The following is a 25,396-nucleotide window of genomic DNA, read 5'->3' on the forward strand; positions in this document are numbered from 1 at the left end:
TGATCCTGGCTCTTCCTGTACTGTTATGGCAGAGAACTTGGCAGAGAAAGTTCTAGACATCTAAATTCTATTAGGCAATTAACCTAATTAGAAGCATACTGATTAGGGAGTAGTGAATCATGATACCAGCATTAAGTAGGACAGTCTCTTTGTCATGGTAAAAGAATAGAACTTATTTTATTGAACAGTTTTTTAACTTGGTTTATAATTTTAAATATTTCGACTTATGATATAGGGCCTTCTATTTGTAGGGTAGCCACCCCAGGCCCTACAAATGGTAGGAGTTGGTCTGGACAGTGGTTCCAAATTCTGTCTTCCAAGGGCAATATTTACATTTTATTAAAGACCTGAATTCTTTTTACTTATAGGATGATAGATCTTACAGGCAACTTTGAGATCATTTGGTTTGTTTCTCCCCCCTAGAATAGAAAGTCACTTTGTAGAATCATGACAGATGCTTTATTCTGCCTCTGTTTCAATATGTTTAGACATCGGCATCTTAACAGTTTACAAAACAGTACTCCCAGTTATTTCTTTAATGTAAATAAAAACAATATTTTTTTAATATTTAATTAGTTCTTTTTTCCCTCCATTTGTTCACAAGAAATAGAGCTCAGTGCCCTTATGTCCAGCCTAAGCCAAGAATCAGTGCTGGAACCATCGTGTCTGCAATGAGACTTTCTAATAGGGATGGGAATTTACTGATTTTTCTTAGGTAGACTGTGCACACTTTATGTATTTTTATACGCACCATTCATTTTTACATTCATTCTATGAAGATTTGTTGAGTTTCTAATACCCAAGGACTTTTTTTTTCATTCCTTAGCTCAGAAAAGATTCTCAGAATGCTGTCATTATTTCAGAGCATTTATTTCAGTTTTACTAGAATAAAAAAATATGCTGTGCTTTAAAACAAATGTTTATTTTTCTAGAGGAGAAAATTTGTATACTGACTAAGAAATTTCCCATTCAGGCATTGCATCTCCCTTAAATTTATTTTAGTAAAAACTTTGCTGACTTGGAAGAACAATGTTATGATGCTCTGTCTTTCAAAGAGTTTATGAAGGAAACAAGTTCAGTAGATTGTTAAACAGAATGTAAATGTCAAAATGTAATTGAAATAGAAACTCTGAGGAATCTACACAAAAATATTAGAACTAATAAATAAAAAAGTATAACAAGGTTTCAAAATACAAGATTATACAAAAGTAAACTTATTTCTATATCAGAAATGAAAGTTCCAAAAATGAATGAAAAGAATAACTCCATCTACAATAGCATAAAAAGGAATAAAATACTTAAGAATAAGTTTAATAAAAGAAATGTGAGTATTGCATACTGAAAGTTATAAAGTATTGTTGAAAGAGTTAAAGACCTAAATAAATGTAAATGCATCCCATGTTCACGATTTGAAAGAGTAAATATTATTAAGATGACAATGTTCCCTTATTGACCTACGAATAATGCTATCCCTATCAGAATTAAGCTGCTTTCTTGCATGAACTGGCAAACTAGTTCACATATTCATAAGAAAATCCAAGGGACCTAAATAATTAAACCAATCATGAAAAAGAGGAACAAATTTGGAGAACTCATACTTCATGATTTCAAAACCAAAACTACAGCAATCAGGACAGTGTGATATTGACTGAAGATTACACAGATAGGGCACCTGGGTGGCTAAGTCGGTTGAGTGTCTGACTCTTGATTTAGGCTCAGGTCATGATCCTAGGGTCATGGGATCAAGTCCCACACTGGAGCCTGCTTAAGATTCTCTTTCCTTCTGCCCTTTCCCCCCCACTCTCTCTCTCTCTCTCTTTCTCTCTCTTTCTCAAATAATAATAATAAAAAGATATACAGATCAATGGGATATATTTGAAATTCCAGAAACATACCTTCACGTATAGTCAACTGATTTTTGACAAGGGTGCCAAGAACATTCAATGTGGTACAGATAGTCTTTTTAAAAAACGGTAGTGGGATATCTGGATATCCATGCAACAGAATAAATTTGGACTCCTACTTCACACCATGCCAAAAAATAAATTCAACATGGAACAAAGACCTAAATTTAAGAGCTGAAATTATAAAATTCTTATGGGGAGTAAACTTTTATAACAATGAATTAGGTAGGCACTGGGTTCTTACATATGACACAGAACACAGATGACAAAAAAAAAAAAAGGATAAATTGGACTACATCAGAATTCAATTTTTGGGTGCAAATGATATCATCGAGGAAGTAAAAACATATAGATTAGGAGAAAATTACTTGTCTGATAAAGAACATGTATCCAAGAATGTAAAGAACTCTTACAACTCAATAATAAAAAGAATCCAATCAAACATGTGCAAGGTATTTTAGACATTCCTCCATAGAATACACACAAATTACATGTAATCACATTAGAATATGCTTAACATAATTAGTTATTAAAAATGCAAATCAGGGGCACCTGGGTGGCTCAGTCAGTTGAGCATGTGACTCTTGATTTTGGCTCAGGTCATGGTTTCATGGTTTGTGGGTTCGAGCCCCGCATTGGGCTCTGTACTGATGGTGCAGAGCCTGCTTGGAATCTGTCTCTCTCTCTTTCTCTGCCCCTCCTCCTCTCTCTCTCTCTGTCTCTCTCTCTGTCTCTCAAAATAAATAAACTTAAAAAATTTAAAAATGAAATCAAATTCATAATGATATACAGCTTCACACACACTAGGATGGCTAAAATAAAGAAAGGCAACAAGTGTTGATGAAGATGTGGAGAAGTTGGAACTCTTATACATTGCTGGTGGGATTTTAAAATGATACAGTAACTTTGGAAAGCAGTTTGGGGATTCCTCAAATGTTAAGGATATAGCTACTGTTTGAATAATTCTACTCCTCGGAATCTATCCAAAAGAACTGAAAATGTATATCCACACAAAAACTTGCACACAGATGTTCGCAACAGCATTATCTATTTTATTGAAATAGTAGAAACAACCCATATGCCCTTGAACTGATGGATCGGTAAACAAAATGAGGCATATCCATACAATTGAATATTATTCGGCTGATAAAAGGACTGATGCATGCTACAAAACGAATGATCTTGAAAACACAGTAAGTGAAAGAAGCAAGGCACAACAGAGTACATGTTGTAGGAGTCCATTTTTTCTGAAAAGTTAAGAATAGGCAAGTCCACAGAGCCAGAAAGTGGTTACTGGTTGCCAGGAGCTGCAGTGAGGAGAGCAGAAGTTGTGACTGCTAATGGGCATGGAGTTTATTTTTTTGGTGAATGAAATGTTTTACAATTTGATAGTGGTGATGGTGTCACAACTCTGCCAATGTATTTAAAAAACCCCACTGAATTGTAACTTTGAAAGCGTCAATTTGGGGCTCCTGGGTAGCTCAGTCAGTTAAGCATCTGACTTTTGATTTCAGCTCAGGTCATGATCTTACAGTTCGTGAGTTCGAGCCCTGCATAGGGCTCCAGGCTGACAGTGCAGAACCTGCTTAGGATTCTCTCTCTCTTCCTATCTCTCTGCCTCTCCTCCGCTCTCACTCTCTCAAAATAAATAAACTTTTTTTAAAAAGAAAAAAATTAAAAAAAAAACTAAAAGCGTCAATTTTATGGTTTGTGAATTATAATCTCAAGCTTGATAGATATAGATTTATATAGATTTATAAATATATGGATAGCTATTTTTATATGTAATATTTATACATCTAATATCTATATAGCTAATTATCTATATCTATACTTAGATATATCTCCTCCCAAAAAATGTAACTCAAGGAATCCTGTCTAACTTTTGACACAGGAATACAGTCTCCAGTTGAGGACTACAATGTAAGCATGATGTTTTCTTCTACAGGTAGATTCATGGACATCAAGAATTACAATGACAGCAATAAAAGTATATCAAGTAATATTGTAAGCAATTTAGTTGTTATTGCCATTAGCACAAAGACAACAGCATGAAGTAATATTATTATCTGCATGTGATAGATGAAGAAAATAGGGCCCTATTTGTTAGGGCACTCTTAACCATTATAATATAGGATCCGAGCAATAGCAAACTTGATATGTAAAAATGGGAAAAAAGATTAAGTCACATAAAGAGAAAATATCTCAAATCAAGTTAACATCTAGCTCTTTAAATAAAGGACCAAATAATTATATTGAACCTGTCTACCCTGTAGACATCACATTCTATTTTTGCATTAAAGACTCAGCACATGTCAGAATTAGAAGATCCTTCAGATTTGTGAAGGGAAAAAAATATCATTTGTAGATAATGAAGCTTGGTACTAAAAGTGTAAATGGACTTGCTCAAGGTCAAGTAGTAAAGTACTGGGCCATCTTAGTAATAATGGTCATGGTTAATTCCTAGTTTATAATCATATGGCTTTGATAAAATGGGCATATTTTGGCTACCTGTGTTTGGCACGGGAATAGTAATGAAAACCGGACTTCGTGTTCTAGGACATTGTAAAAATGGTAACAGGCAACAAAGAGAAATGAGAAGCTTTTCAACTCTTGTTTGTGTCTTCATTTATTTATTTATTTATTTATTTATTTATTTTTGTCTTCATATATTTAAAAAAGGAAAATGTCTAGTGTGACAAGGGGAGTGCAAAACATGTGACACAGTAGAAAGAAAACAGCAGACAGTTGCACCTTCTTGGGTTCCTCCAGAGTGGCTGGTACAGTTGTGTCTGTTGAGGAGAGAAATCTCAAGATCCAGATTTCCAAGTCTACCATCAGCCACCCATTCCCACATGCTACTGAGTGAGCAATGAAAAAAAAATTGTTAACTGGGATTTTGCCACACAATCACTTTCTGGTTTATCATATGAAAACCTGTGCCATTTGTGAGATGTATGGGTCTATTGAGATTAAAGTCAGACTGAGTGCCAACAAGACACTGGTGCCTTTTCTTTAGGACCACGGCTTAAATTCATTTCTCAAGGATTTATTGCTTTGTTGATGAGTAGAGGCAGAGGAGGGCAGGCTCAAAGAAAATAAAACATTTCTCACTACATCTAAAGAAGAGCAACCAAAGACAGGCCCTTAGTGTGCATTTTGTTCAGGACCACACCATGGTGGTAAGAGGCCTGTTTTATTATTTCATCTGCATAAGAATAACTAAAAAGAGGAATAGCAAGACTGAATGGAAAGTAGAATATCATCTTTAAGCACTATAGAAACTTTGTTTTCTAATGTGGCCCCTGATTATTTGACTTTGATTTATTAGATGAGCTTCTCTTTTTAAAATTGGTTAAAGATGATTGGGGTAAAGAGAAAATGTTGGCAAACTTTTTCTGGAGAATAGAAATTAGCCCAAACACCAAGTCCATAAATTCTACCCTCTCCAATTTTTAAAGCAATCCACCAAAGTAGGAACTTATATATACCAAAGTAGGAATTTATGAATACACACACATTTATATATATGGAATCTCTTAATTCCTTCTATATACTAATGTCATAATTGAATATTATTTGCATATATTATATTCAACAATAGTGTTGATGCTAAGGAAGAGGACTTTCAATTATAGTTATGCCATTCATAAATACTGCATATATATTTAATAAACTTCTAAATTTGCCTTTGATAGTTTGACTACTGAAATATACAAATAAACTGGGCATGATATGAACAGCAGTAAAATAAGAATTGTTTCACCGTGATACTTGCAATTATTAGTCACTAGATAATTAGCAATTGAAGACAGAATGTTACTTCTTTTTCTCCTTCCCAATGACATACATAATAAGAGACTCTTGGTAACATTTGCTGAATGAGTAAAAGTATTGGACAAAGAAATTGTGTCCCAACATGATGAATGTGAGGCGGGTCATATTCAGTTCTATTTAAATACCTTCTGATATTGGCATATTAGGAATTTTTAACTCCAGTGAATAATAGCTCACCTTTATTCAATTCAGGAAAATTGATTTTCAAGCACAAGGAATGCCTAATGTAATTAGACTTTTGAACATCTTGAAAATAAATTAATACAAATTCGAGCACATCTGGGTGTAGTATTTCTGTAAAATTAGTCTAAATGGTGAATAAATGCTGATTTAGATAATTAACACAGTAAAAGTAGACTCAGGAAAAAGTCTTTTAATTTGAACCAAATGAATGTAACTTGAGCTGCTGATTTTAAATGTGTTGTTTTCTTTTTATGAAGATAGTGTATCTCTAAGTGTCTATGGCAGAAGTAAAGTCTCATACTTTCCCTCACAAACATAGGATAGATGTTCTACTCGTTGTGTAGAAATGACTATAGTTGAATATGAATATGAAAGAAATCAGAAATAACTTAGTAATGACTACAGACTCTTCCCACTTAACATTAGTAATACATTTTAAAAAATAAAATAACATTGAATAAAAATGCTGAGACCTTACTTTCCAATATTTTACATAAAAACATTATAATGCACATCATATCAACTCAAAAGCTTCAACCTGTTTTCTAAAATATAACTCAAATTATAGCTAAACAACAATGTTATAACTAACAAGAAGTCATATTTGGTTGTAACATGCCTAAAATATCACTTGAGCACTAAATGATAAGGCTGTAAAAAAAGTTGTGCTGAATACTTTATCCTCTCTTTTAGATGTTACTCCCCCTTTCTTTAGGCTTTTCAAAACATACAAATGAGATTAAAACCACTCCAGAATATAAAAATGTTGTATTACATTTTGTGGAAATAAATATGGATTTTAAAAGGATATTTTATGCTTTGTGAAAATGAGTAGAAGTTTCCCCATGTAAACAACAGTCAGTGCGTTTGAAAGTCACATATGTTCTAAGAAATTCTTGTATTAAAACCAAGAAAAATTGTTCTAGAACAATTTATTCTGACACACAGTCTGGTGAGTATTCTGATTTTGAGCTTATATTTCATTGTCCCTTGTCCATTGTAATGAGTGCTGGAAGTGAAGAAAAACGTGATGTTGTCCTGGCCTCAAGGAAGCCACAGTTTAATAGGGGAAAACACTCATAAATAACATATTACAAAGTGATAGGAGCACTATTAAAGTGTACTGAGGGTAACCCAGGATTGGGGAAATCCTGCAAAATGAGTGTTCAATCTGGGCCTCCATGAAAGAGGAGTTCTTCACTGGTAGAGGAAGGAGGAAAAATCGTGAGTGAAAGCCCAAGGACTCTGAAAGCACATGGTTTGCTTAGGGTATGTGTGATGATAGAATGCAGTGTTTTCTTTAGGATGGCAAGACCCAAGACTAGAATGTGGCAAGAGAGGAGGAAGGAATGGTTTATCAATTTGTAGTGACAGAAAACATTAAGAATATAACCTTCAGGCAGTGAGAGGCAGGTACCTGTTAGAGTAGTGACACTCATTCATTCAACCTAGAGAATCTGAATGCTCAGTATAGTTAGGGAATAACCAATACAAACACCACACTCCAGTAGGAAAGGGGAATGTGTAATGCTCAAATCCATGTTTTCAAAATAGAGCTCAGATGTGAAAGATTAGTTATCGTGGGTCTTCAAGGAAACTAGTTGAAAGCCCCTTGCCATGGGTGAGAATGGACGGCAAAGGGATCGGAGTAGTGGTGGAGCACCAGGAGGGGAGAAGCTGGATTTGGGAGGAGCCCCAAAGATGGAATTAATAGGGCTTGGTGACTACCGCAGGTAGAGTGGTGAGGAGCAGGGAGGAACCAATGTTTAAATGGTTAAGAATGTGTTCTCATTCTTGTGTGACTGCAAAGATTGTAGTGGAAGGGAAGACGGAGAGAGAATAGGCTTTAGAGCTAAGGGGAACCCAGTTTGAGGTATACTGAGTTTTACCTATATGATTTTAGAGTGGAAATATAAAGTAGGAAGTAAAGAGAAGGAGAAGAAGAGATTTGAAACTCAGGGAGGTAGGTTGGGCTTGACGTCTGAAAAAGATGAAAGATGGTAGATACAGATCGTGGCCATGGCTAAGGTCATCTGGAAGTGTGCTTAGTTCAGGTCACCTCAAAGAAAGTGATTTAATTCTAAGGATAGAAAGAGGAAATCAGGTGGAAGGAGCTGCATTACAGGAAGGTCTCAGAAAGCTTAGAACAGGGTTCAGGAAGGCAATGAGTCAGAGTAGCTGTCGGGGGAGACTTCTTACTCACTATATCCACATCCTCTCCACCTTATTCTCTCATAAATCTACTTCGGTGAGTGATTTTCATCATTCTTAGAAAGATCGCCAGCATCCTTCACCTTGCCAAGTCCAGTGATCAAAACGCAGTTTTCATTAATGAAACTTCTCAGTGGGATCAGTTGATTTCTTTCCCATGCCTTTTTTTTTAATGTTTTATTTATTTTTGAGACAGAGAGAGACAGAGTACAAGCAGGGGATGGGCAGAGAGAGAGGGATACACAGAATCTGAGGCAGGCTCCAGGCTCTGAACTATCAGCACAGAGCCTGATGCGGGACTCAAATTTGTGAACCATGAGATCATGACCTGAGCTGAAATCCGATGCTTAACAGACTGAGCCATGCAGGGGTTCTGATTTCTTTCCCATTCTTAAGGTATTTTCTGCACTTGAATTTTGTGCTTTGCATTTTCCTGGTTTTGCAACTGTTCAACAAAACAAAACAAAAACATACAATCCCCAAAGGTGTTTCTTGACCGAGTTCCCAAACTGGTGCTTACTACAAAATCTAACTGCAGTTTTAACCTCCCCCACAGAGATAGTCTTAATAGGTAAGTCAGGAATTTTTCAGACTGCACCAGTGAGGCTGCCACAGGGATCCTCTCCACCCCCAAAGAAAGATGAGGTTATCTCCATGATAAGACACCTTGCTTTTCCCCTAGAAAGCCCTCCCTGGACCAATCCTTTTCTTTTGCTAATAACTTACTTGCCCCTACCCTTCTATAAAAACCTTCCATTTGTACAACTCCTTGGAATGTGCAATAGCAACTACAATAACTCTTTACTTGATAGATGGGGTGCTGCCCGGTTTATGAATAATTTAATAAAGCCAATTAGACCTTCAAATTTACTGGGTTGAGTTTTGTTATTTAACACAACCTTTGCAATCCTTTGCTGGTTTCCCCTTCTTACTTCATCTGTTTTTTTTTTTTTAACGTTTATTTATTTTTGAGACAGAGAGAGACAGAGCATGAACAGGGGAGGAGCAGAGAGAGAGGGAGACACAGAATCTGAAACAGGCTCCAGGCTCTGAGCTGTCAGCACAGAGCCCGATGCGGGGCTCGAACTCACGGACTGTGAGATCATGACCTGAGCTGAAGTCAGACGCTTAACCAACCAAGCCACCCAGGCGCCCCTTACTTCATCTGTTTAATCCGTTTGCTCTCCTTTCTTCTATTCACTGGACTTAGTCCTTGGCAATCTTCTTTTCCCCGTCCCAATCCACAGCTATGAATTTGAGCATCAACCATGTGCTGATGTCTCAAAAATAAGTATGTGAATCCTTAACCTTTTCTGTGGGCTCCAGAATTACACCAACTTCCCATCATACATATCCACTTAGATGTTCCCTAACAATAATACAAGACAACTCATAATTTTACCTACCAAGCCTGCTGTCTGCCAATCATTTTCATGTCTATAAATGCTGCTCTTCACCTACTTGCTCATGACAAAATCCTGAGAATCGTTGTTGATTCCTCCCTTTTTCTTAAATTTGTATTCCAATGTACAGCAAACTTCTACCTTCAGAATAATCCAACCAGTTTTTAGATCTCCACGTCTAATACCTTACTTAGCCTTCATAGTATCCCACCTGATCTAGGGTAACTACCTCACAACTGGTCTTCCTGTCTCCTCTCTGACCTTTCTACATAGGACTGCAGAATAGTCTCATGAGAACACAAATCAATCAGATCAAAATGGTGGTAAAATTCTTCAAACTCTTTGCATCACACTTAGTAGAAAATAAAAGTTTTATATAATGATGTATTATTTATTGTTTCATAATAAATTACCTCAAACATAACAGCTTAAAATGACTAACATTTATTATCTAACAGTTTCTGCAGGTAAGGAATTTGGGAGAAGCTTGAATGGGTGGTTCTGCCTCAGGGTCTCTGAAGAAGTTGCAGTCATCTGAAAGTTTTACTAGGGAAAGAGCATCTGCTCCCATATGTTACTATTAGCAAAAGGCATCCAGAACATGGGAACTCTACACAGGGCTGGTTGAGTGTCCCCATGACATGGCAGCTACTTTCTCCAGACACATGATATAAGAGAACAAGGGGGAAAAAACCACAAAATTTTGTATGACCTAATCTCAGAAGTCATACATCATCACTTCTGTCTGCCATATTTTATAAACTATTTTATAACACATAAAAACTGTGTTACTCTATCTACATACAGACTACAAGGCCTTCATGATATTACTCCTACCTCTCTCACCTTATCCTCTACCATTTTCTCCCATATTTCCACCACTCTAACTACATGGCCCTTATGACACTTTATTAAGTATGTCAAATTCTTTGCAGTCTCAGATGCTTTGAACTTGCTGTTCCCTCTGCCTGGAAAACTCTACACCTAGATGTTCATGAGTTTACTCCCTTACTTAACTCAGGTCTCTGATCAAGTATTACCTCCTTAAAGAGACCTCCCTTCCCTCCCTCCCTTCCTTGCTTCTTCCTTCCTTCCTTCCTTCCTTCCTTCCTTCCTTCCTTCCTTCCTTCCTTCCTTTCTTTCTTTCTTTCTTCTTTTTACAGAGAGAGAGAGAACAAGTGGGGGAGAGGGGCAGAGAGAGAGAGAGAGAGAGAGAGAGAGAGAATGAATCTCATACAGGCTTCGTGCTCAGTGCAGAGCCTGATGCAGGGCTTGATCCCGTGGCCCTGGGATCATGACCTGAGCCTAAATCAAGAGTCAGATGCTCAACCAACTGAGCCACCCAGGTACCCCAAAGACACCTTTTAAATCACACCTATCTAAATATCAATCACACCCTTCTCACCATTTTCTGTGCCATTATGTTTCGTTGAAACATTTATGCCCACCCAGATTATGTCATAATTTACTTATCCACTTACTTTCTACCTTATTTATCTGTAAGATTTAAGAGGACAGGAATGCTCTCTCTCTGCTTCACTACAATGTATCTAGTTCCTGGAATGGCACCTGGTACACAATAGACTCCCAGTAAATATTTATTGAATGAAGGGGTGAGTGAGTGAGAAGATGAATGATTGGTTTTGTGGTTAAGAAGCAGCAAGCAGAGATATGTGTTCTGCATTTGCTTTGCTGTGTGTAACTTTGTGTGTGTGTAATGTAGCAAGAATTAAAATAAAAACATTGAATGCATTCAGAGAAGAGGGCCAAACCAGGAAGAATGTGAATGGATATATTTGGAATGAGTAGTAATAAAATATTCTATTTCTTTAAAAAGTATTAATTTTAAACCTTAAGACTTTGTGTCTGACACTTTACAAGGTTGAAAAAAAATTAACTTGACCTCTCGTGTTTTGTGAAGCACCACTGCTTAGTGTTAGGTGACAATACTATCCAAAAGCTGCAACATATTTTTGACGAGGTTTCAACAAATTAATTCCACACCCTGTTCTTACTATCACTATGGGATTATTTTTCTTATTCTTTTTCATTTTGTCCTATTTCTCATTTAAATCAATACATATGATATTACAAACATATACGTAATGATATTAGTCTGGTAAAGAAAACACAGACATGTAAGTCATGGATGTGCCCTCAATAATTAACAGTCTACCTAAAGACTAGGTGTAATCATGTGAAATAGGATAGTATTGGCTGTCATGATCTGTTAATAATGGAAAAGACTTCAGTGAAACCCTATGCCCTGCCATCAAATGCCAACAGTTTTATGAGGATATTACACCTGTTTTACAAGCACACAATGCATCACAAAAATTTTTTTTTCAATATATGAAGTTTATTGTCAAATTGGTTTCCATACAACATCCAGTGCTCATCCCAAAAGGTGCCCTCCTCAATACCCATCACCCACCCTCCCCTCCCTCCCACCCCCTATCAGCCCTCAGTTTGTTCTCAGTTTTTAAGAGTCTCTTATGCTTTGGCTCTCTCCCACTCTAACCTCTTTTTTTTTTCCTTCCCCTCCCCCATGGGTTTCTGTTAAGTTTCTCAGGATCCACATAAGAGTGAAACCATATGGTATCTATCTTTCTCTGTATGGCTTATTTCACTTAGCATCACACTCTCCAGTTCCATCCACGTTGCTACAAAGGGCCATATTTCATTCTTTCTCATTGCCACGTAGTACTCCATTGTGTATATAAACCACAATTTCTTTATCCATTCATCAGTGGATGGACATGTAGGCTCTTTCCATAATTTGTCTATTGTTGAGAGTGCTGCTATAAACATTGGGGTACAAGTGCCCCTATGCATCAGTACTCCTGTATCCCTTGGGTAAATTCCTGGCAGTGCTACTGCTGGGTCATAGGGTAGGTCTATTTTTAATTTTTTAGGAACCTCCACACTGTTTTCCAGAGTGGCTACACCGATTTGCATTCCCACCAACAGTGCAAGAGGGTTCCCGTTTCTCCACATCCTCTCCAGCATCTATAGTCTCCTGATTTGTTCATTTTGGCCACTCTGACTGGCGTGAGGTGATATCTGAGGCATCACAAAATGTTTAAATAAACAAAGTGAACTCAACTAGTCCATGTACAGGATCACCGCCTAGCAAATAGAAAATTTTTAGAAAACACTAGGTATCATCCTTCTTGATGTCAAGTGTTATACAACTGAGAAGTTACAGATACTATATACTATGTTATGAAGCCTATGAGTCTGAGAATATATTAGGATGCCCTTTCTACAATTTGATTCCCATTTTAAGGTGGGTTGGTGGGTGGGTAGGAGGGAACAGATGGAGCCCAGAATGCTGACCGTGACTCGCCCAAGGTCATTGAGCTAGGGTGTGGCCTTGTGTTATGACTGAAAGGTAGTACTGACTGAATATGCAATACACAAATTGAATGGTGGGAGTTCACAAAGAGAAATCCCCATGAGTTACTCTGTACTCCGTCCGGGCAGAGGACCTGTGAGCTGAGACAGTGAAAGCAGCCAGGGAAAGAGGGGCAGGTAGATATCAGTAATTTCACAGTTTTGGTAAAGAAAACACAAACATGGAAGTCATGGATGTGCCCTCAATAATTAACAGTCTACCTAAAGACTAGGTTCGGGGTACTAAAATGAATTGGTAGTCATTAAAATAGTTGTCGTACAAGTAGTTGGGTTATTTTTAAATAAAGTTTAGCAGTTTCTATTTCTGTTTGAATTATCAAAATGATTACTTTGCATGTACTTAATACTATTTGCAAAATTTTACTACGATTTACCATTAGTGAATCTGAAACAGTTATTCATGTCTTCAATAAAAGAAGAATATCATTCAATGATTAGGAACAACTTTCCATCCCTTAAAGGCTTTTGGAATTAGACCATTATCCACTATCCCTGCTGACTTTGAGTCTGAGAGATCCACTTTTTACAACATCTCTTATTGGTAGATCATTGTTCACACATAAGGCTCCTTTCTTATTATTTAAGGTGTTTTGTAAGAAACATTTCATTTTTCTATGGTGGGAAACACAGATTTAGGGCATAGGTTCTTCTTCTACTTTGTTAGTCTTTGGGCTAAATTCAGGGGCTTTGAAAATGAATAAAATAAATCTGCTCAGACATTAAAATATAGAAGGAAACAGATATGAAGCATTATACTATCAAAAAACATCATAATTACTGCGAGTGAAGTGTACACAAAATGCTAATTCCCATAATGTCATCATTTGATAGATTTACTTTCCTTTTTTTAGAAAAGGAATTGAGGCTAATTTGCTTAAGATTATGTAGCTAGCAAGTGACAAAGCAGCTTTTAACACCCAGAGTTAACTCCAAAGACCACAAACAGAACTTAGAGAAATTTTGTATTAGTAGAGATTGTTGGCTTAATAATTGATTATTAATACAGAATATTAAATGATTTTAAAATAAAGTATTTATTACTTATTTCTGAAATGGTTTTGAGGTAGCTGATAATAAAGCATGAGTGAAATAAGGCTAAAAATGCTATCACAGCATTGAATAAACAAAAAGTTGTAAAGAGGGTGAAAAGAAAAAAAAATTACACAAGAAATCCTTATCATAGGCAAGTTAGAACAAGGCAAATTTGCCTTAAAGACACTCAGCATGAGCTTCTTGGGAAGCAGGTAAGGCAAGACATAAACCTTCATGCCTCCCTCCCCAGAAGATATTTTATACAAGAATAAATTGCTAAATGATATTTTCAAGCAAAGTCTGGCTCGGTTTTTTTTTAAATCATTTTTGATTAAATAGCAATTCTCTCTACTGAGAATTGCTCTTCTTCAATTTTTAAATCCTTTTTTACCCCCTTGTTTTCCTTCTTGTATTTATAATATATGTTATATTAGCTCTTTGAACTCCTGCTTATTTATTTGAAAAGGGAGATAATTGTTACCCCGCAGAGTTATGCTGCTAAAAATAAAATTCATATGTCAAAGTAACATTGGTATTTCTTCACCCATTCTTTGAGACTGACATTTGAAAGTCTGTATGTTTCTGATCAATATCAATGAAGTAAAATTTGTGCTAAATTATTTGTCAGATACTTTTATTATTACGTTAAGTTTATGTTTCACAAGCAGCAGTTGTTATTTATGGTATAATTAGCCATTCATTTTAGACTTAGATTTTTAGAATTTGAAATGCTGGAATAATACTATATTATAGAATACTGATGTCTGAAATTTTACATGGGGGATTCTAAAAAGAAGATGAAAAGTATTCTATATTGCACTCTTTCATTCTATTAACATTAATTAGTAAAAGTTTGGTTCTTATTCAAATATGAACATCAGAGAACATTTTTACTTAGAAATTAAAGGGTATAATTTGAAGGTGGAACATATAGGATAGCCTTTGCTTAGCTATATTATGTAAATCTAAGTTGTTCATGCTCCATTTATAATAAGGACTTCTAATCATTAGGCACTTGAGCATTATTAGTATTATAAAGTCTATTCGGAAAATGTCCATAAATAAAAGAATTTTTTACAACCTCTTATTGACTTTTCGGTTTTAGACAAGCATAAATTTCAAAATAACTCAATACTGGCATCATTCCCTGTTGTTATATTTAAAGGTCATTTATATTTTATTGACAATAACTTGTTTTCTTCCCAGACTAATTCCATGTTCTTTGCTTCAATATATTTTACCTTGCATATAAATGTTCTTTTCTCTTATATCACACTGAAAATTATTTCCAAAGTCTATTTGGTAATTAAATGTATCTTGATTTTTTAAAAATTTCCTTAGAACTACAGGCTATTTGAATTTTAGAATTATAAGTCCTTGGAAGACCATGTATTTCACTTCATGAAAAAAATTTAAACACACACACACACAAGAAGAGAAGAGAAGAGAAGAGAAGAGAAGAGAAGAGAAGAGAAGAGAAGAGAAGAGAAGAGAAGAGAAAAGAATTAGGCATAAACAGCTCTATGTAATTTGCTTGACTAAGAACATATTTATTATTTAGTATATAGTTCTAACACGATTGGTCATTCTTGGTGAAGTAAGTCAGCGTGTGTGCGCACACAACACACATGCAGACACAAGATCAATGTTATCACTAAGATCACTTATCTAGGGACTATCCTTTATTCTTCTTTCCCTCCCCCTTCACTTTCTATCTATAGTTAAGAGAGGATGTCTTACCTTCAGGATTTATCCGAAGTTTGGCCATTAGTGACTCTTCAACTTCAGTCACTGTTTCCCTCATTATTTCCTGATTTTTACTCATTTCCTTCTATATTAATCCTCCACACATGAGGTAGACTATAATTCAGTAGTAGTTATTGAGTTAATGAAAGAATAAAGTCATTACTCACATCGATTAGCTTTGATAGAATAACTGACATTCTTAAAGTCCCTGAATCATGCAAAGTATGTTCTTTTTCAAATGACTGGGAGATTAGTAATTTATCTTACAAAGATTGCTTAAAATATGCAAATGCCCAGTTTTAAATTTGGTTTTAAGAGAAAAGTTAATTTATATTAAATAACTGATTTTCCATGAAACAAAATAATTGTGATTTCTCTTATTGTGTAATTATGTCATTTATATTTAAAAATATGAATCTCTATAATGTTCTAGTTATAAAAATAAATATAACCATGATAACTTGTGTAAAGCATTAATATACAGACACAGCCAAACACATCAATTTCAAGGCTTTTGATATTTCTAAATTCTTAAGCCAACTGTATTCTGAAGGTCGAAAAAATGCTAAGTAGAAGTGAATGGGAGACCGCTATTAAATACTCAACACACCCAGTTTAGGAAGTGTGAATTATGATTGCTGAAAAAAATCACATGTATTAAGAAAGTGACTTGAATATGGAGGTATAAATTCAGATATTCAAATAGAATCCTCTTGACTGAAATTTTATTCATATTTTCAGAATGAGTTTAATCGAACTTTAAATGATTTGACACTGTTTATGCCTGGAGCTATAGAGTATACTATACTACAAACATAGGTCAGATATTAAAATATTTTTAAAAATTATCAGCAAAATGAAAAGCCATTCTTGATATGTAGAAATTATATAGTATGATTCGTGAGTCCAGCCAGTCACCTTCCCTATTTCTCTGTGATGCTTTCTTAACCTAGAGATCAGTTTCTGGCTCCCTCTTCAGTGACATTTTACCATATCGCTCTAGTGCACTTGGTCCTTTTAAAGCTAATGTATAATTATGAGAATAATAATAAAAACAACAATGCTTTTGCCAGACACTTTTCTAAACACCTTGCTTATTAATTTAGTTAATCCTCATAATACACTGAGAGTTCTTTCCTAATTTCCAGGTGTGAAACTGAGGCAGGCATTTGCAGCATGTCATATTCTAAAGCCAGAATTGTGTTTTTTGTCTTTGTTTTTTTTTTTTTTTTTTCTTAGAGCCAGAGCTTTAACCACTGTCTGGAACTAATTTTGTAGCAATTATTTCTAGTCCATTAAACCTTGCATTATTGTTTGCACCTCCAGGTCTCAATATCAATCTCCTTCTCTTTTTCACCCTTCTTCCCTCTCCCTCTCTTCCTTCTTCTGCCTTTCCCTCTCCCTCTCCCTAGGTCACAGTCCTCAGTTCATGTCACATTATTATATAGTTTTTTATGAAGCAGTTTTTAGTCTGAATTGTTTTTAGTGTTTCTTCAGTTTTATTGCTTTAGTTTTCATCTTCTCAGAGCTCCAGGTATAGCTCCCTTGGAGATGAAGATGTTACCTATCTTCTACATCTTTCATTTTCTGTCAAAACTTTTCAACTTTCTGATTTTATAGTAGTGTTTAATTCTTTCCTTTGCTTCTATTTCTCTTCTTTTATCTATTTAGTCTTGTGTTATTTCTAGTTTATTCTTCATTTATGATATAAACTATTTCCACTTCATTCCTGAGCTCTGAAGTTTTTACATGCTCCTCTAATTTATTGATTCTTATATAACCCATTTCTATTTCTGATACATTTTCCTCTTTTATTACTTTTCTAATTACATACTTTCTTCCACTCATTTTAATATTCTGTTTTTCTGCTTTGTTATCATATATTCCTCTCCTACTTTCATTTTGTCAATATATTATTTACTTCATTTTCCTTTTTTGTTTTCTTATTTAGTATGCTTGTATGAGGTTCAACACAATCCGTTTCTCTTTCTATTGTTTAAATGATTAAGTTTTGCCTGTGCTTTTAAGAGGTTTCTGTTGGAATAGACTGTTCAGCTTGGGTAGTGTCCTTGGTTTATGCTCCATTAGGATCTTGCTTGAGGCAGTTTTTCCCCTCTCAGGAAGGGACTTACCCTTAAAGAAGGACATTTTTGTTGTTTCTCTTTTGCTTTCTGAGGTCCTGGAGTGCTTATGCTGCCGTAGTACCTTCAGCTTTTTCCTCAGACATTGTGTGGTCTCCATTGTTTATTTCAGAATCATTCATGATTTGAAGCTGGTATAGTCTTGTCCAGTTTTATGGGTTTTTTTTCTTTCTTTTGTTCAGATCATTGAGAATTCTATGTTAGAGGTCATCTATTCTTTTGAGAAGTACTTGCTTGAAATTCCCATGTTCTAGGACTCTTGGAACCATCTGAATTTTCCTTTTTCCACAATCTACCCCACACAGGACCCAGCAGAATTCCTGCTATGTTCAGTGTTTTCAGAAACCCACTTTTTAAATAGGGTTTTTGTAGATCGCCTGGATTGTGGGGATATTTTAAGAGTTTAGGGGTTTTTTTTCTTTCTTTTTTTATACTAGGCATTCTGACTTGTTTCTATAGGAGAATTAGGTGAGGTTACTCATCTAAGCCATTGGGGGGAAATGCAAGTCATAGAAACACTTCTGCTCTGTTTGTGGGATTGTGCCTAGTATATTTTATAGAACAAAATACTGGAGTTTAGTCAGATTAAGTATGTGAATACTTTATGAACCAAAATTACGCTCATATGCATATTCCAAAGAAATTCTCACACACGTTTTTCACTCCAAGATGGATCCAGTATAGGTTAAAAAAGATCTCACTGATTTATAGCTAACTTTTAACCCAACAACAGAGAATATACACCCTTCCCATGTAATGCTTATAAGTCCTGACCAAAAATTTACCCACTACGAAATCCTTCATTGAATTCTAAAATGCAGAAATAATACAGGGGCGCCTGGGTGGCCTGAGCATCGGACTCTTGATTTTGGTTCAGGTCAGGATCCCAGGTTCATGGGATCAAGCCCTATGTTGGGCTCCATGCTGAATGTGGAGTCTACTTAAGATTCTCTCTTTCTCGCTCTGTCCCTCTCCCTCTGCCCATCTCCCCTGCTTGTGTGCTCTCTCCCTGTCTAAAATAAAAAAAATATAAAATAAAGTAAAATAAAATAAAAATACAAACAATGCAAATAAAAAGAGAAATTGATATCAAAGTTAAAGGCTGGAAAAAGTAAATGAATTAAATATGCAAATGAATCAGTTTTAAGAAATTTAAAAAAAACAAGAAAAAACACAATTAAAATGATATGCCCAAATAAAATGAAAAAGTGAAGCAAAAGCAGAACTAAAAGTTCCCTTCGAAATATCTTCTTACCTAAAATCTATAAAAAATAACTCAGTAATATCAAGGAGGATGCAGGTGAGAGGAAGGAATCCTTTGTGAAGTGGAACATTGAATATTGATTAAATTTCCATAATACCCTCAGCAATCTACAGATTCAGTGCAATCCCTGTTTAATTCCTATGGCATTTGTTTTTCAGAAATATAAAAAAAAATCTAAAATGTATATGGAATCTTAAAAGACTCCAAATAGCCAAAATAATTTTGAAGGAGAAGAACAAATTTGGAAGATTTGCAATCCTGTTTTCAAAATATAATACATTATATATATACGCCACATCTTCTTTATCCGTTTATCAGTTGATGGTCATTTGGGCTGTTTCTGTAGTTTCACTGTTGTAGATAACTCTGCTATAAACCTTGGGGTGCATGTATCCTTTTGAATTAGTATTTTTGTATTCTTTGGGTAAATACCTAGTAGTGCAATTGCTAGATTGTAGGATAGTTCTATTTTCAAATTTTGAGAAACCTCCATACTGTTTTCCGTAGTGACTGCACCAGTTTGCATCCCCACCAACAGTGCAAGAAGGAAAAAGTGAGAGAGAGAGAGAGAGAAACAGAAACCGAAACCAAGACTCTTAGCTATAGAGAGCAAACTGATGGTTACCAGTGGAGAGGCTTGGGTTAAATAGGTGATGGGTATTAAGGAGTGCCTTGTTATGAGAACCAGGTGTTGTATGAAAGTGTTGAATCACTGTATTCTACACCGAAACTAATATTACACTATATGTTAACTAACTGGAATTTAAATAAAAACTTAAAAAAAAAACAAAAAACAAAAGGAACAACAACAAAAATATAATAACAAAGCAACAGTAATCCAGACAGTGTGATACTGGCATAAAGATAGAAATACAGAGCAGTGGAACAAAATACAGAGCCCAGAAATAAGCCCTTGTGTATATGGTCAGATGTTATTCAACAAGGGTCCAAAAACATACAATGGGGAAAGGACAGTCTCTTCAACAAATCGTGTTGTAAAACTGGATATCTACATGCAAAAGAATGAAGTTGGAGTCTTGTCTCACATCATACATAAACCTAACTCAAAATGGATTAAAGACCTAAAAGTAAGATCTAAAACTATAAAACTCCAAAGAAAACATAGGGGAAAAGCTTCAAGAATTTGATTTGTCAATGATTTCTTGGATATGACATCAAAAGCATAGGCAACAAAAGTAAAAAATAAAGGGAACTACATCAAACTAAAAGAAAACTTCTGTGGATCAAAAGAAACAATCAACAGAGTGAAAAGGTAACCTATGGGATGGGAGAAAATATTTGCAAATCGTATATATGTAAAGGGTTAATGTGCAGAATGTATAATGAAATTCTACAACTCAACAACAATAAAACACATAACCCAATTAAAAATGGGCAAAAGACCTGAACAGATAATACTACAGAGAAGATAAACAAATGGTCAACAGTATATGAAATGATACTCAAGATCACTAAAAATAAGAGAAAATAAAAATCACAATGAGATATAATCTCATGCCTGTTAGGATGACCACTACCAAAAGAATAGAAAATACCAAGTGTTGGCAAGGATGCAGATAAATTGGAACTCATGTGCACTCTTTTTGCGAATATAAAATGGTGCAGTCATTATGGAAAATAGTATGGAGGTTCCTAAAAAAATTAAAATGGAATTACCATATGATCCAAAACAATTGTATATGTCCAAACAGTTGTATATGTCCAAAACAATTGTATATGTCCAAAAAATTGTATATGTCCAAAGCAATTCAAAGCAAGATCTCAAAGACACTTCCACATCCATGTTTATAGAAGTATTATTACAATAGCCAAGAGGTAGAAATAACTCGGATATCCATTGATACAGAAAATGTGGTATATATCTACAATGGAATGTTATATAGACTTTAAAGAGGAGGAAATCTTGACACATGCTACCACATGGATAAACCTTGAGAACATTATGTTAAATGAAACACTCCACTCATAAAAAAGCAAAAACTGTGTTATTCTACTCATATGAAGTACCTAAAGTGGTCAAGCGTAGAAAAGATAGTGAAAAGATGGTTGCCAAGGCCTGTGGGAGGGGGATGTAAAATGAGTGTTTCATGGTTCTAGAATTTTAGTTTTGCAAGCTGAAAACATTTTAGAGATGCACAGCCAACAACAGAATAGACTTACCACTATTGAACTGTACACTTGAAATTATTAAATAGGAAGTACGGTTATGTGTTTTTTTATTACAAAAAGTATAATTTCTTACTATAGCTTCCATCTGACTAAAACCAGTTGGGTACAAGGTGAATACACCGATGCCCACAGGTTAACTCTGTTGTAATCTTCTCATAATTTTAGTACTATGGAGAGAGCCACTAAAAATAAGTCAATGAATGCTAAAGCAAATTCTTGAATGAATTTGGGCATTTGAATGAATATGGGCATTAATAGATAAATGGTGAAAGGAGAACAGAAGATACTAAAATCTAGGTAATTTAACATTTTCAACAAAAAATAATCCTGCCCTAGTATATTAAATATGTTTTCCCAATAATATGGAAGGCAAATTTAAAGAGAGGCCATACAAACAAATATAAAAAATTATTCAACTCCTCTACAAAAAACTGTTTAGTTATTGTTAGATGGCCATGGATACCATTAAATCTTTATGGATACCTATATTGTCTGAATGTTGCACAATGAACATGCATTAATTATAAAATAAACAAAGAATTATTTTAAAGTAAAATTTAAAAAGGAAAGGTGTTGTATACATTGCTTTTCCTGGCTTTAAAATCAGGCATATTTGGCTTATACCTTTCCATGACTACCCAGTTGACAAATGCAATGACTGAGCTGTTAGTCATGTAGAGGTGTCAGGAAAGACAAGATAACTCCCTGACAGTATCAGAAGGGCAAAAGACATATCAACATTTTTAAAAGGAAAGTGTAGAAATGAACAGAAAAAGCAGTGGAAATGGTATTTTATTCAACTCCGTTTCTTGATGGAAAATTTATTGGAATTAATAATTGATCAAATTGCAAATGTTTAAAAATGCCTAGGGTAGTAGTAGTTTTGTAGAGAGCAAATAATGTCAGACAAATTCAATTTATTTTGTGATGGAGTGAGTGATAAGGGAGAAACTATACATTTAATAGATTGGGAATTGAGTCTTTGTGTCCCACATTACAATTGCCTCAAACTAGGTATGGTATTAGGTAGGTGCATGTACCCAAAGGGCAGTGATCAACAGTTCATTGTCAGGATCAGAAGATATAATGAATATTATTTCTTTGCAGTTGTCAGAGTTCTGTATGTAATAATTGTATACGGGATTGAAAGCCTGAATAGAGAATGCTTTTTGGTTGAAAACGACAGGCAGTTAAAATGACTTGCTGGAGTGGAATAGTGAGAATCTGATGTCCTCATTCTACATAGAAATTATAGACATATTACAAATAACTTTTTTTCAAACAGTACAGTTTATTCTAAGATAATTGTCTTCAGGGAAATTATAGTATATACCTGAAAAAAAGTAATTGTAAATGACTCTGTGCAAACCATGCTGTATAGCATTCATTCAGCCACTATGTGGGTAAGCAATGTGATCTTACTTCAGAAAGATTTTTTAATAATTCTACATGAGCCAAATAAACGATATGCTAAAAGATTATCTTTGGGAATACTACAGGGATTTTATGTAATGTATGTGAAATCATTTTGGGAAAGATACTAATTACAAACAACAACAAAGAACAAAGCTTTTACATGCAATACAGTATTGCTTTTACCTCCAGAAGTAGTCAGATCTTTAAAAAATGTTTCAAAGCAATATAAATTAATATGAATTGAGAATTTCCATACTTAACAAATGTCACCACCTTTCCTTTACTCCAAAATTACAGAAACAAAATTTTCTTGTTCCATCTGACAAAACTTTAAAAAGCTGTCTTAATATCTTTATTTTATTTATCTTTTACCCCCACACATAAATATGCATGCACATATATATTCACTTTCTAATTGCTCATTTTTCCCATCAGAATATAGATTCCATAAAGGCAGGGACATTTTCTTATTTTCTGCTTTCTGTTTTATCTGTGGTACTCACAATAGAGGTTTAAGAGTCTTTGTGGAATAAATTAATTTTAAAACGAAAGAATAGGTAAGTAATGTACATTTGCTCAAAAACATCCATTTTGGGAATGTTCTCATAAGGCAAAATTAGTAATTCCTCTTAAACATATGGACAGATAATTTCATGTTGATGAATATGAATGATAGCATTTACAGATTTAATCCTTTACAAGACTTTGCTACGACCCCCTTTATAATTGCCTTGAAGTTTTGTTAGAATATAAAATAATATGCTATTTATAATTACTATCCTATTATAGAGAATAGGAATAATTCTTAGTAAAAATAAAACATATAGCCTTAAAATATATTTTATTCTATTTATTGTCCTTAGGAAAGTTATGTTTGCTTAGATATTTTAAATAATTAAATGGCATATTCTTCCTCCCTTCCTTCTTCTTTGGTTGTAGATGTTAAAAATTAAGTTCATCATTTGTTTCATGGCAGGCAGTCACATCTTCAATGATAACTTTTTAGTTAGATTTGACAGAGGTCATCTTAATATATGGTAGCATTCACGTAGCTGTTAACAAGGTGGTGTTTAGTCCTATCAAGGTTCTTCAAAATCTTTTTTAAGAAGTCAAGTAATAAGAACAATCAGCATTATTTATGACTTCTCATTTCACTTACTGTTTTTTTTCTTGTGAATTTTTTTTTCAGAAATTGAAAAATTTCAAGGTTCTGATGGAAAAAAAGAAGATGAAGAAAAGAAATATCTTGATGTCATCAGCAACAAAAACATAAAGCTCTCAGAAAGGGTATTGATTCCTGTCAAGCAATATCCAAAGGTACTACAGTGTATGCTTTGTTCCCATAGAATTAAGTAAAAATGATAAAAATAAGACTTGATGTTTCATTCATTGCCTTTCATGAAATCAATATTTAAAGCTTCATTATATTAGTATACACAAATATATGATACTGATATAGAAGAAAGAGAAGTCTTTGAAAGTACACTGATGAAAACAGTTTTCAACTAAAGACCGTAGCACTTTTATTCTATGAATATGTAAAACATAATTAGATATTTTAATCATTCATTTAACATGTAAATGGTTCAACAATTTGTCCAAATATGCACGCTGACTTGATTATGTTTTGGTTCATGTTACAGTGCATATTCCTATTGTAATAAAGAGTAGAATTAATGAAACTAAATATACAGCATTAGCCAATCCACAGGAAATTATATGCAGGAAAGCAATCTAGTCTTTATTAGACACTTAGATTATAACCTGTACTTTTCTGTAGTAAGGGTTCATTTATAAAAATAATTATGATGCTGCTCTCTTGAGAGTAATTTTTCACTAGACATTTTCATATCATATGACATTTGTATCACCAGAATCATGATTATAAGATAGAGCATTCAGTGGCATGGTTTCATCACTTATATTCATAAATTCTAGTGGGTAAAAGGAGTTTCTTTTCTTTTCTTTTCTCTTTTTTAATAAATTACATATCAAACAATGGAAACTCAGATTAGGTGGTAATTTACTTTCTGAAGAGTGAATCATAAACAATGACCGTGTAATTATCCTAATAGTAAAGATTACAGAAATAAATGCTCCAGTTTACCAATTATCTTCTAATATGATAAATTTTAATAAGTATAATTAAGTAGAATGCTGTGTTTGTAATTATTTCAAACAAGAATAAACTGTTGTAGCCCACCAAACCACAGAATTTAACTTTCAGGTGAGGTTTTTGGGCATACCAGTTCTTGGTTTTTGTGTTTTGTTTTTATTTTTGTTTTAGCTAGACTTACTCTATTACAGGAAAGGTGCGTTCAATAGATATATATTTTACACTTAAGTTTTATTAGATTTATTTCATAATCATGTTTTTATGAATATTAAATTGGGTTGCAAAATGTACATGAATATGTTTACTTAGTAATGAAATATGGTAGAAATATGGGTATTAAGAATGTGTCTTTTTTAAAGGAATTTGGTTAATTAACCTATTTTGAAGTACAAGATCAGTTCTTTATATCATATATTTAACTATTATAGAACTTGATCCTGTTTCTCAGAATAACACTTGTCTGTTCGCTGGATATGGGAAAGCCAGTGACAGACTCAGTACCTCCTTCTCAATAAAACGTAGCTGTATATCTCTGA

At 34.3% G+C, this 25,396-nt stretch overlaps 1 protein-coding gene across 13 annotated transcripts in view; it reads left to right on the top strand.

Moving 5' to 3' along the window:
- KHDRBS2 (KH RNA binding domain containing, signal transduction associated 2) overlaps positions 1-25,396 on the top strand; it is a 624,340-nt gene that overhangs the window by 77,449 nt on the left and 521,495 nt on the right. For all 13 annotated transcript variants that reach the window (XR_008298548.1, XR_008298549.1, XR_008298546.1 and 10 more), the window contains exon 2: positions 23,934-24,061. Coding sequence is in view for 4 of the 13 variants with exons in the window: in XM_053222622.1 (XP_053078597.1) it covers positions 23,934-24,061 (128 nt within the window). In the remaining 9 variants the exon portion in view is untranslated. The remainder of the gene's footprint in view (positions 1-23,933; positions 24,062-25,396) is intronic.

The sequence above is a fragment of the Acinonyx jubatus genome, chromosome B2 (genome assembly GCF_027475565.1).
Source record: "Acinonyx jubatus isolate Ajub_Pintada_27869175 chromosome B2, VMU_Ajub_asm_v1.0, whole genome shotgun sequence".
Classification (NCBI taxonomy): Eukaryota; Metazoa; Chordata; class Mammalia; order Carnivora; family Felidae; genus Acinonyx; species Acinonyx jubatus.